Below are 13,592 nucleotides of genomic sequence, written 5' to 3'. Positions count from 1 at the left end.
CAGATACAGATCGATCAACATCGAACAGGATCCACAGGTAACTTTTAGCCCCTAACCGAAAGGACTAAGCGATCGCAAGACTCAGGTAGCCACGAGAATGATAAATCCAAGATGGAGATCACCGAAAGAGTGGGGGGGGCATTCCTGCTGCATGCTTCTTCATAGAGTTTTCTGTAAGTCTCAGCACGCATGTCCATATCAGACTATTACAATCCACAAGGAACTTTTAGTGGGCCTTAAGGCTCCTTAAAATTGGGACAATAGGAGTTGAAAAGGACGATACTTCAGTCAATAACTAGTTAGTTACTTTAGGGGTCACATTGTACCCAGGTATACGGAGTACATTGGAGGATCACGTGAACTTCAAGGAAAGGATATCAGGCATTGCATGTATTGAACCGGATTGTTTATCTAACCTCGTTCATCAATGAGTGAAAATGAAAACATACGGAGTACTATGTATCGTTCTCGGTTACGCCTGTACGCAATATATTACATACATAGTATGTAATGTCACAATCATGTCCAAGCGTATGGGTAAACCTTTTTGTGGAGCTGATAGTTGCGTGTGATCCTGAATATCTGAACATCGACACCAGAAAATCGGGTATTACCTAGCTCCAACCAAATGTCACACCGCTCCAGGTTGAAGGAACAGGTGGGAACATCTTTTCCAATAACGTATTTCATAAGAGAACAGACAGGCTGTTTCAAGATTCGGTCACCAAGTCCGTTTACTTTCCAGTGCCTGTTCACTATTTCCAATATTCGGATATCGCCTTTGGCCCTTTGCATACCTACAGTGTTTTCGTAGAGCTTAAGCTCTTCCTCAAATAATGAATCCTTCTATTGCTGTCATCGGTGCCACCGGTAACCAAGGTGGTGCCGTGGCCCGTTCCTTGCTTCAGAACACTCACTTCAAGGTTCGTGCCATCACGCGCAATGCTAGCTCTGAGGCTGGTAAGGCATTGGCCTCGGCTGGAGCCGAAGTGGTTGAAGCAAGCGGCTTCAACCACCAAGAGATGGTGACTGCCTTGAAAGGTGCGTCGGGGTTATATATCAACATCAACTCGGACGATAAGGCATGGAAAGATCCTAATAGCCCAACTGAGTTCGATTTGGGCAAGGCAATTGTCAATGCCGCAGTCGAAGCGGGTGTTCGGGATCTGGTCTACAGTGGCGGTCCCCCATGCACTCAGATGACTGGAGGTAAAGTCAGCATGAAGGCAATGGACAGTAAGTTGGATGGCAGCCCCCTACAACGCTCTTCACTCTAACTTCCCATAGTGAAGTATCGGGTGGAACAATACGCCAGAGAGCTGGGCAAGTTCCAGTCACTTGTTGTTGTTAACCCCGCGTGGTATTTCGAGAATTTCCTTGTCAAGGAGGTGGCTCCAGTCTTTGGAGGATTCCCACACTTCCCTGACGACGAGGGATTTTTGACCTTCCGTGTGCCAAACTGGGGTGGAGACAACAAGGTCCCTTTCCTGAGCATCAGTGAAGATTATGGAGATATCATTCACGGTGTTTTCCTGGACCCGACTCGCTGGAACGGCCGTGTCCTGCACGGAGCGAGCGAGATCCTTGGGTTTGACGGGGTGACAGCCAATTTCGAAGCTGGTATGCTCCTTACAATCCCCGCATAGTCTTTATGCTTTAATAAGCTAATCTGATACAATTTTCTTCAAGTTACTAGAAAGAGGTCTCGATTCGTCCCAATCCTACCCACGTGGGAAGCATTTGACACCCATGGGATTCCTGAGTTGGAGGATGTCAAGCTCATGTTTGGTTTCACTCAGAACACTGGGGGTCGCTACTTCAGTGATGAGCCCAGCGAGAACAGCACTGCTGCTGAACTAAAAAAGATTACCGCGGAGGCATTGGGCCGACCCAAAGAGCAGCATGCTTTGCTCACAGCGAGTAAATTTTTCCAGGCCAAATTTCCATAACCCCAGAAGATATTTCAGATAGATCATAGGAATGAAGCTCAGGTTATGGGGTTTGAATTTATTGAGTAATGTCTTTATTCACTGACTTGGCTTGTGTTCATCTCAGTGCCCTCATCCAAATAATAATCAAGATAAGGTCACGGCTTCTGACCGTAAACGACATAACTGAGTATGTTAGCAATTTGCCCATACCACGGGCAAAAATGTACGTACATGGGCCACCAAGTGTGAATTTCGGTATCTTCCATCTCTTTCCACACAAACGGGAGATCTGTATCGACTTCCTCAGGGGCCAGCCAGTATTGGCATGTTATCGGGTATTCCGAGTTCACCTGATTTACCATACAAAACCACATGGAGGAGTGGGTAGTTTATTCCACGTTGGGGGGTTCCTTTCCAGAATATGATCCGCTGCAGGAGGGGGCTGAGTTCGCCGGAGCTGAAGAAAAACTAAAACAGAAAAGACATCTCCACTTCACGCCTGTGTGGGTCAAGAAATGGGCAGATCGACACATATCTTATTGCAGATTAAATCTCGTCCGAGATGGCGCGCGCTAATCGGTATTTGTGGCGCATTTTTGGTTCTAGTACAGCACACACGATGTAAGGACAAAATAATAAAAGGGCCCGAGGGCCTAACTGATATTCATTGGATGATGATGCTTGTTGAGAGAATATCTAGGAAGTGAGTGGGTTGCTCTTGATGAATATCCCACTATACTGCCTTTATCGGACCGCCTTCCAACTCCGTCACAATGATTCCAAGGACCAGGACCGTACAGAGTTGATGCCTGGGTGCCTTATTTAGCACCGCTTTTTACACCACTCTATACAGTGTATGGTAAATTTATTGATACTATAATAGCTCATTTTGTATGCAGATGAAAGGCTTCATTTTTGACACCTGCAAATCGTAAGAGAATAACCTGACAGAAATCTGACGTATTGAAATGTATGGACCTCAGGGCTGATATGGAGAACTCTGCATTTTCTACATAATAGAAACTGCTGTTTCTGTGCGGTTTATGACTAAGCTAGATTACATAATCTGTATCATCCCATGTATGCAACCTTGCAATTTGACACACCCCCTAGCTCTTAAAGCCTACATTTTCCTGGCTTTCAAGAGCTGCCAAATCCTTCATTTTCTTCACTTCTTTTCTACTTCTTCTGGATGAATCAGATGCCTGATTTCTCTCATTCTAATCATCTCTCGGAAGAGATGCTGCTTCTGTCTTGGAAGCGCCTTTGTAAGTCTATCTATAGGCATCGCTGTAGTTAGAACCTAGTCTATATTGACTCTGCCTACACTAACTTCCTACTTTATCTAGGATCGATTGATATCTATATGCCGTAGCTTTGTATATATCGTCGATCGACTATCTGCTGATTGTCGTATATAATAGATAAGGGATGATCTAGTTGGAAGCTAAGTACTTTAAGGACTCTACGCTACTATTAGACGGTTTTTCCGGCTTCTGCTAGAGTAAGAAGCTCTACCTTAGTTGTCGACGTTGTTACCGTCTTTTGCTTCGATACTTTCTAATCGATTGGACCGCTATATAACTTATAGATATAACCTTCCGAACTCTTCCTATCTTTATTATCTCCGAATAAAGTATCGCTTATAAATTTAACTGACTTTATAGTAAACTAGAGACCCTTTATTTTATCTAAACCGAGGTTTTTATCTTAGTCTTATAGAAAGGACGTCTTTCTATCCGATCTTTATCGTCTAATACTATACTCGATAGCCTAGAACCTAGTTTTATAGAGATATTGAATTACTCGATCGATAGTATCGATATACTTCGGACTAGGGTTCGTTAGAAATTTAGCTAGTTTAGCTATAGCTTTTGCTATATCTAGCCGGGAGATAGTAGTAGTATACTAAGTAGATCTAACCTTAGCTTAGAAACTATAAATCTAGCTTAGTAATACCACTCTATCGTATAGAAGAAGGGGTTTAGTCCCTATGCTTATTAAGGACCCTACTTTCCTAGTAGTGATTAAGCTATACTTAGCTACTATACTTTTAATATAACTATCTTAGTATAGCTAGAGTTTTATCTAATCTCTATCTCTAATAATACGGATATTTAAGAACTAGTTTGCTTCTAGTTCTTATAATTCCTATTGCTTCTTAATATCGTTATCTAGCTTAGCTACCTACTTAGTATATTTTAGATAATTTATAACGATAATATCGTCTATATAGAAGAAGACGATAATACTATTCTTAATAAAGATATACGGATCTTCTAGTACCGGGGTAAGGCCTAGTTTTATTAGTATCCTTATTACTTCTTACTACTACAATCTTAGTGATATTCGTAAGCTATAGAGAGCTCTATAGAGTAGCTAGTATTAACCTTATACTTCGAATCCTTATAGGCACTTAGTATAAACCTTACTTTAGAGTACTAAGTTTAGGAATATATTAACTACGTCTCTCTATATTATATCGAGATTAAAGGCTACTACTAAGGTAAAGATTACTCTCGCTATTTTAATAGCTAAGGTAGCTACCTTTTTCTCTTCTATCGATATCTATTAAAGATTACCTCTAACGTAGATTCTCGCTTTAAACTTCTTAAGAAATCTATTTGTATTAAATTTATAGGTAAAGATCTATTTTAACGGTAGTATCTAGATTCCTCTTTGATTCGGAATTAGTACCTTGGTATAGGTCTCTTTCTTCTTAAGTATCTAAACTTCGAAGCTTGCCGCTACTATAAATCCTTCTCCGAACCGGTACTTCTTAATCTATGCCTAGTTCTCTAGTAGCGGAGGTAGCTTATCTCGGTAAAGCTTCTTATCGAATCTCTTACTTATACTTATAGAAAAGGTATATAGTAAGCTTAGTAGCTCTGTCTTATTAAGAGATAGGTATATAGTATAATCTAGATCCGTCTTTAGTCTCCTAGATCTACTTCCCGTAATGATATTTAATATATTAATATCTCTAGATATATCTTTTGGTGCTTAGGAGGACGCTCGATAGGACGGCGTCGGTGCCGGTAAGTATGTTATTTCTCTTTATAACTATCTCTCTATCTCTACTTCGTTATTACTCTCTTCTATATCTATATCCCTATCTACCCCCCTAGTTTCGATCGACGGGATCACAGAGATCGGATCTAGCGGCGATGATAATATGGCTTCTCGGGGCTCCGGATTCGATAGAATTAATGGGTTTAATAGAATCGGAGGGTTTAATAGTGATATTAATAATCTTAATAGCCTTAATAGTAGTAGGGAGGATGGTATATCTAGGAAGCTACCTAGGAAGCTTCTTAGTAGGCCTCTCTAGGGATTTGTTTGCTCTCCTATTGTTTGCTTCTTTATTTGCTCTCTTAGTCTAATTATTAACTATGGGGTAGGCAATCTAGCTGCTTCCTTTCTAACCTATAGTAGGGTTCTATACCTAACCTCTTTATTATTTATATTAATTGTATTATTAGCTGTATTATTAGCTATATTAGCTATATTATCTCTAGCTTACTCGGTATACTCGGTATTATCTTATAGAGCTATCCTTACTATCGATCTAGGTATCTCTATCTAGGTACTGATCTTAGCTTATACTTTATTATTAGTAAGCACCTACGGCTAGTTCTAGATGCTTAGTCTATTTATTATAGTACTAATAGTATCTTCTTCTTTAGATATCGTTATCGATTTCGAATACCTTCTCGATTTATCGAAAACGGTATTTTTAATAACGTCTACCCTTCTTATACTAGTACGTCCTTTATAGGGAAACTATACTTTATATAGGTTTTTAGAGATATACCCTATAAGATATCCTATCTCTACTCTAGGTACTATCTTATCTGATTATACTCTCTTAATGATTCTCGAGTACGTTAGATAGCTATATAACCTTATGTTTAAAAGGTTGATCTCTTAGTGATAGATACTATCTAGTACAGTATATTTTATTAGTTCTTTCTAAGGTATAATCTATTAATCTCTAATCTTTATTAGTATTCTATTAAGGATATATACTACTATATATATTACCTCTAGCTATAGGTTCTTAGGGAGATCTATATTATTAATTAGAACTCTAGTAGTTCTTACTACTATCTCCCTAGATCTCTCGGTAGGACTATTTATCTCCGGTAAGCTAGATAGCGAATGCTTAATTATATATCCTTTAGCTTCTATTATTATTTTAACTTCGAGACCTATACTCCGCTTATTATTATAGTAGAATACCCTAATCTCGATTTTTAGCTAGTTCTTAACTAATACTAGGAACTTCCTAACAACTATTTAGTATTTACTTTTCTTAGTATATATAAAGATAAAGTAGCACTTAATACTATTAAGGTAAAAATACGTTATCTAGATATATCTATTATAAGTAGTTTGATTCTATACTAGATCGAAGTAGATACGTCTAAATATACTATATACTTAGCCTATTTTCCGGCGAGAGATTTATTTTAGGGTATCTACTAATTAATAAGCTTTATATACCTACTTCTCTTTACTAGGGTTACTTTTAATAGTAATCTCTTTAGTTATCTCTATTAGCTTAGTAAGACGTTACTAACTAATATAGCCTAGGCGCCTATACTAAGTTTAGATTAAAGCTTCTGACTTTAGCTTACTTACTAACTTTTTTATAGTAGTAAGAGCTATATCCTTCGATGTCTTTAATTATTTTAACTATATCAACTTCTAGTCCTAATATACTCTATATACCGGTTTTCTAGTAGTTGTTTCGATATAGTTCTTTCTAAAGTTTATTACTATCCCCGCCTTTATTATCAATCTATTAGATATTAGATTACTATAGAAATTAGGCGAGTACTTAGTATTATATAGCTTTATTTTAACTACTTTACTACTATCGATTATATTAATACTATAGATTACTATAGTACCTACCCCGTCGATACTTATTTCCGTATCTCCTATCCTAACGCTGCTTTATATATCTTCGAAAGTTTCGAATAACTCCCGATTATTATAGATATATATCTACGCGCCGGTATCGACTACCTATCTCCGTCTAATTAGTTCGGCTTTATAGATTTAGGTGGATATAATAGTGGTAAAGATTAGAATTTGCTTGCTAGCCGCCGGCTTACTTACTTAGGGCTTACTTTCTTATGGCTTGCCTGTCTTTAGTACGCCGGCTTGTGGCTTACCTTCTTAAGGCTTACCTACCTTTAGCCCGCCGGCCTATAGCTTACCTTCTTAAGGCTTGCCTACCTTTAGCCCGCCGGCCTATAGCTTAGCAGCCTATATAGAGAAGAACCTATATAATAAGTCATCTTTATTATTAAGGGTGGTATTTGCTTGCTGCGCTGCCTTCCCCTATTATGCTAGGTTTTCTTAACGTCTCTTGTTAACCTAGGCCTTCTAAGTAGGGTTAGTCTTTATAGCTTTCTCTTATTTCTACTTAGCTTCTTTATTTCTAGTATACCTAGAAGGCTTATCCTTATTAAAGATATCCTAATACTTCTAAGGTAGGTACCGTCTATAGTTCTGTCTATATAGATATAGCTTTAATTTAAACGGTAGTTCTTTTCTAGCTGACTTTATATTAGCTAACTTTTTATCTAAGGTCTTTAGCTTAGCTTCTTTATAGCCTTACTATATCGAAAAAGTAGCTTTAGAGATACCCCTTTGATTAGTAACTAGCTTACTATAGGTGATCTTCTAGTATACTTAATATCGGTTAAGAAGCTTAGTAAATCCGATATCTTCTTTATCTTATAGTCTTAGAGTCTATATCTCGTAGAATCTAGGTAATATTACTAAGATAGTATCGAGGAACTAAGTTAAAATATTTTTGCTGAGCGTAAGCGAAGCAAATAATACAGGCAATATAGTCAAGAATACTATGCCAAAAAACCCGCCTTGCGAATTCTGAGATCCTGGCCTCTGATTGGCTGTAGAATTCACTCCTCATGTGATCAGGGTAGGGTTAGTCACGTGATTCGACTTTGAGATATAGATACCTTGGTGCCTGATAAAGCACGTGATATATATATAGATCACGTGAAATACACCGATCCACTTAGGATTAGGCGGCGATCACGTGAGCACCCTATAATTACGTGATATATACCGATCCACGCCGGATTAGGCGGCGATCACGTGAGCACCCTATAATCACGTGATATATACCGATCCACGCCGGATTAGGCGGCGATCACGTAAGCACCCTATAATCACGTGATATATACCGATCCACGCCGGATTAGGCGGCGATTATGTAAGCACCCTATAATCACGTGATATATACCGATCCACGCCGGATTAGGCGGCGATCACGTGAGCACCCTATAATCACGTGATATATACCGATCCACGCCGGATTAGGCGGCGATCACGTGAGCACCCTATAATCACGTGATATATACCGATCCACGCCGGATTAGGCGGCGATTACGTAAGCACCCTATAATCACGTGATATATACCGATCTACGCCGGATTAAGCGGCGATCACGTGAGTACCCTATAATCACGTGATATATACCGATCTACGCCGGATTAGGCGGCTATCACTATATAATAAGTAGCCTAAGGCGCCTAAGGTACTAACTACCTATATTACGTAATACATCACGTGATATATCTAATTAACGCCGGATTAGGCGGTAATATATCTAATCTACGCCGGATTAGATAGCGATCACGTGATCACTATATAATCAATAGCCTAAGGCACTAACTAGCTATATTACGTAATCCCGGGATATATCTAATCTACGCCGGATTCGGCGGCGATTACGTAATTACGATATAATTCTAAGGTTACGTATTTAATTTAATTTAACTTTACTAAGCGAATTATATATATATATATATAGAACGGTATAAAAGTAAGCCTAGATAAGATACTTAGGTATTACCTCCTAATTAAAAGAGGGTTTAAACCCTAGCTACTATAAGTATTAGTAAGCGCTTATACCGCTATATAATCCGGTAATAGTATAGGGGTTCTACTAACTAAAGAGTACGGTTATAGGTAAGTATAGGATAAATATAGAAAAAACTAGGTATATAGCGTAGTGGTTAAATACGATATATATCTTAAAAGTCGCGTGTTCGAACCCGGCTCCGACTAAAATAAAAATAAATTACTTTAATTAGACTACCGATTAGTAGATCGATTAGATTAGAATCTAGATTAGATTAGATCGATTAGATTAGATACTCGATAGTAAAATCTAGATTAGATTAGATTAGATCGATTAGTAGATTATTTAGATTAGATACTCGATCTATAATCTAGATTAGATTAGATTATAGACTATCTTAGCTATATAATAGTCTAGATAGTAATCTAACCCCCTAATCTAGATAGTAAGCTAACTAAACTACTAATCTACCTACTAACTAGCTATTAATTAAGCGGGTAATCTAGCTACTAACCTAGCTGCTAAACTAGCTACTAATCTAGATAGTAGCCTAGATAGTAAACTACCTACTAGATACTAAGCTAGCTACTAAACTACCTACTAAGCTAGCTACTAAACTAGCTGCTAAGCTAGATAGTAGCCTAGATAGTAAACTACCTACTAAGCTAGCTACTAAACTACCTACTAAACTACCTACTAAACTACCTACTAACTAGCTATTAATTAGGCGGGTAATCTAGCTACTAAGCTAGATAGTAGCCTAGATAGTAAACTACCTACTAGATACTAAGCTAGATAGTAAACTACCTACTAAATACTAAGCTAGCTACTAAACTACCTACTAAGCTAGCTATAAACTACCTACTAAGCTAGCTACTAAACTAGCTGCTAAGCTAGATAGTAGCCTAGATAGTAAACTACCTACTAGATACTAAGCTAGCTATAAACTACCTACTAAGCTAGCTACTAAACTAGCTGCTAAGCTAGATAGTAGCCTAGATAGTAAACTACCTACTAAGCTAGCTATAAACTACCTACTAAGCTAGCTACTAAACTAGCTGCTAAGCTAGATAGTAGCCTAGATAGTAAACTACCTACTAAGCTAGCTATAAACTACCTACTAAGCTAGCTACTAAACTAGCTACTAATCTAGATAGTAGCCTAGCTAGCTACTAAGCTAGATAGTAGCCTAGATAGTAAACTACCTACTAGATACTAAGCTAGCTATTAAGCTACCTACTAAGCTACCTACTAAGCTACCTACTAAGCTACCTACTAACCATAGCTCCTAGCTACTAACCTAGCTCCTAGCTACTAACCTAGCTCCTAGCTACTAACCTAGCTCCTAGCTACTAACCTAGCTCCTAGCTCCTAATCTAGCTCCTAGCTCCTAATCTAGCTACTAGCTACTAGCTACTAATCTAGCTACTAGCTAGCTTAGCAGCTGCCTATATAGCTAATACTCTCTCTCTAGGACTAATATCTTAGTCAAGTATTATAATTCCTCCCCTACCCCCCACCCCCTTAGGGGTGGGGGGTTGGGGGAGGTTAAATTCCCCTACCCCTCTTTATCGCCTATATCCCTATATAGACCTAGCTATAGGTATCTTCTTAAGCCTTCTTGAAAGCTAAATCTTTTTGCTTCTGCTAAGCTCAGCGAAATATCACCCGTATGCGTATCCACCCCAAGTGGTCGCTTACGGGTAGCTGGTATTTACTTCTAGTATTCCTACTTTTTTATAGCTTAATTAAACTATCTCCTAGTTTAATAACTATTTGTTAATATTTATATTTTTATCTAACCCTCTATCTAGGCTTCTCTATTATTAACGGAGCCTAGTAGAATAGGTCGGATTATACTCCGAGGCGAACCTTTCTCGAAGGTTTCGGAGTAGACTATATAGAGTCTTATAGTCTATAATAAACGGCTAGAAGTTTACGTAAACGCTATTCCGGATTACTGTTATAATCATACTTAATCCCTTCTTTTCTTAGGTATAGAGCGTGTTCTTTATCGACTAGTTCGATTAAATCACTTTATAAGTATCGACCTATTTATCGCCATACTTTTTCTCCGCTTCTTTAATCGATATAATCTCTACCGGAGCTTTCCGTATCTCCGGTTCTTTTTCTTTACTAGGATTATATAGCTCCTAAACGTCAAATTGTACTACAATCGATTCGATATTAGCGATCTATATATCCTAAGTTTCGGTGTCCTTAAGGATAACGCGGGAGGATAGACCCGCGGAGAGATAATCGGCCATAATTTAGATAGATTTCCGATTTTTCTTCGATTTAGGGGTTGCTTCGTCGCTAGGTAGATGACTTTCTGTCACTTTGACTACCTCAGTATCGATGGAAGCAGGGTTGATCTTTGAGTTGATGTTTAATGGAACAAAGCCGGGCTCATAACTGACAGAAATCTGACGTATTGAAATGTATGGACCTCAGGGCTGATATGGAGAACTCTGCATTTTCTACATAATAGAAACTGCTGTTTCTGTGCGGTTTATGACTAAGCTAGATTACATAATCTGTATCATCCCATGTATGCAACCTTGCAATTTGACATAACCTTCCAAGGTTGGAATGGTACTATGATTACTAAACTTTTTTTGTAATAGAAATTCAGGTATTTTAAGGTATTTTAATTTTTCTGCCGTTTTAAAGTCAAGCATTCAGGCATCAAATCATCTATAAAGGGTATACAGTGGCGTTGCATAAGTATTTGCACCCCTAGTACTTCCACTATTGACCGCTTTTCTTTACCGCCTACCTATTCCTACTAGTATAAGCTATACACGACGCGCGCGCACTCAATAAGAGGTTATAACTGGCAGAAAAGAAGTGGAACCCTAATTTCCGAAGTACCAGGGGTGCAAATACTCATGCAACATGACTGTAAGTCTTCGGAACCTTACTCCGTACAGACAGTGTGGAACAATGCCTTCTACACCGCTACTTATCTTTGATAGGTTCTTCTGGCCTTCAATCGGGAAACCGCTTTGTAGATCAGGTGACGCTTCAGGGATGATCCTTTTCAGTACGGAGTACAGTACAACACAAGGTCTATAGTTATTACCCCCAGTCTTATTGTGCTCGGGTTCAAAACAGTTTTATAGGGTAATTTGATGCCTGAATGCCTTATTTTAGAACGGCAGAAAATTAAGATACCTGAATTACTATTACATATGCCTTAGTAATCAAAGTAGGTACCTACCTAGGTAGTTACCTAGGTAATTCTGCTGGCGTTCACAAGTGTCAAAAATGAAGCTTTTCATCTCCATACAAATGTAGATATCTCCACGTTCTTGGCGGTTTGTAAGTGTCAAAAATTAAGCTTGTGTCTCTTGGTTACTACCTAGGTAATTCCTGTAAAGGTTGAAATGCGAACCTAGCTTTTCTAACTTTTCGTACCTGGATACTTTATCGTGAACAGTTGACCACATCACTTTATCCCAAATCCCAGAACCCATCCCACCCTTAACGCAGATAGGTACTCTAACGCATGTTTCCGGTTACATCTCTTCCACCTTCATCTCCCGTATTTCGAACAATATTGGAAGTGGTCCGGATTTCTAAACGTTAAACATGCTCCAATGACACCCACCTCTTCCCCGTCCCCCAAGATAAAGGATGTTGTGGTCAACATCCTGAATACGTTAGAGGTGATCGACCACGCATATCTCACAAAATCTGAAATTCTGGACCTAGGAGTCTCCGCTAAGGGTTTTGACCAGAACGACGAAGATTCTTGGGGCCCCGAGACCCCATGGCTTTTCATGCCGGTTTCTAAGGAGGACATCATACCGTGGAAGATCTCGGCCTCTGGGGCCAACTCGCTGAAAGCCAGCCTGAATATGCCGGATTAGGATCTCAAAAGGCAGCTTCGGCCTAACTGGGACGCCACACGCGCCACGCAACAGGTACTCCTCTTTATCACGGCATAGTTCAACCATCATAGCAAATCGAAGACTCGCCTAAGCGGTACACTCGGGTGGAGTTATATTGAGTAAGGATACTAGTGCATATTTACGATTCTTTACGAGAGATAGTTCTAATGGCGTATAGTTTCGAAGAGTTTACTAGCGGTAATAAGGGATTCCTTTTCTCTACAAGTGGAAAATGTCGAGGCGTTGATACCCCGGGCTAGAGACTTAGCTTGTTAGAAGGATAGTAGGATAGGGAAGTCCTCATTAGGCCCTCTATCCGTTTCATCATATATACGGACGGGAATAGTAAGGAAGACAGTCTACTACTAAGTGATCTAGGATCAATCGCTTAGGTCGTTACGTTCCGCCGAACTCAGCCGGGGTTCGAGACCGAGATAAACTCTGTCAACTAGTACTAACGATCTCTTTTTATATAGGTACTCTTGATTTCGCTCTTCGGGCCTCGACACGGGCGTATCATCTAAGCCTGCTACGACCGGCTCAATGATATGCTCGAACTTCGGGTTTCTCGAGTTTTCTGCTTCGTTACTAAGGAGGATGCGGTATTTGATACATTCCTTCGATTCGTAGCGAGCTATCCACCCGAGATAGCAAATCCCAAATTTTTTGAGACATACCGCTAGCTTGCTATTACCTACAAGTTAAGGTCTAATAACTAATGACGAACTCCTAAATGTCAACTTCTACAGGGCCAATTTCTAGTAGGATATATACCTACTGTAGAAGACCTAACCTTAACCTACGATAGTGTTTGAAAACTAATCAATTTAATATAATATATCAATAATAAATATTTAA

General features: G+C 39.1%; 2 protein-coding genes across 2 annotated transcripts; both read left to right on the top strand.

The window, feature by feature from the left end:
* Nucleotides 1–836: 836 nt before the first annotated feature.
* On the top strand, nucleotides 837–1,949 carry N7516_002214 (NmrA/HSCARG family protein; the record flags this gene model as incomplete). The annotated part of the gene is made up of 3 exons (XM_057214934.1): nucleotides 837–1,236; nucleotides 1,288–1,620; nucleotides 1,690–1,949. 3 exons carry the CDS (start codon nucleotides 837–839, stop codon nucleotides 1,947–1,949), a joined length of 993 nt encoding a protein of 330 aa, XP_057076817.1.
* A 10,491-nt stretch (nucleotides 1,950–12,440) lies between these two features.
* On the top strand, nucleotides 12,441–12,994 carry N7516_002213 (uncharacterized protein; the record flags this gene model as incomplete). Its single annotated transcript, XM_057214933.1, has 4 exons — nucleotides 12,441–12,652; nucleotides 12,725–12,767; nucleotides 12,792–12,853; nucleotides 12,913–12,994. The coding sequence occupies 4 exons, from the start codon at nucleotides 12,441–12,443 to the stop codon at nucleotides 12,992–12,994; spliced, it is 399 nt and encodes a 132-aa protein (XP_057076816.1).
* Between the last annotated feature and the right edge of the window lie 598 nt (nucleotides 12,995–13,592).

The sequence above is a fragment of the Penicillium verrucosum genome (genome assembly GCF_028828655.1).
Source record: "Penicillium verrucosum strain IBT 35672 chromosome Unknown utg000001l_segment0_segment0, whole genome shotgun sequence".
Taxonomy (NCBI): domain Eukaryota; kingdom Fungi; phylum Ascomycota; class Eurotiomycetes; order Eurotiales; family Aspergillaceae; genus Penicillium; species Penicillium verrucosum.
Note: the sequence above shows the minus strand (reverse complement) of the source record. Positions and strands in the feature narration are given on the sequence as shown.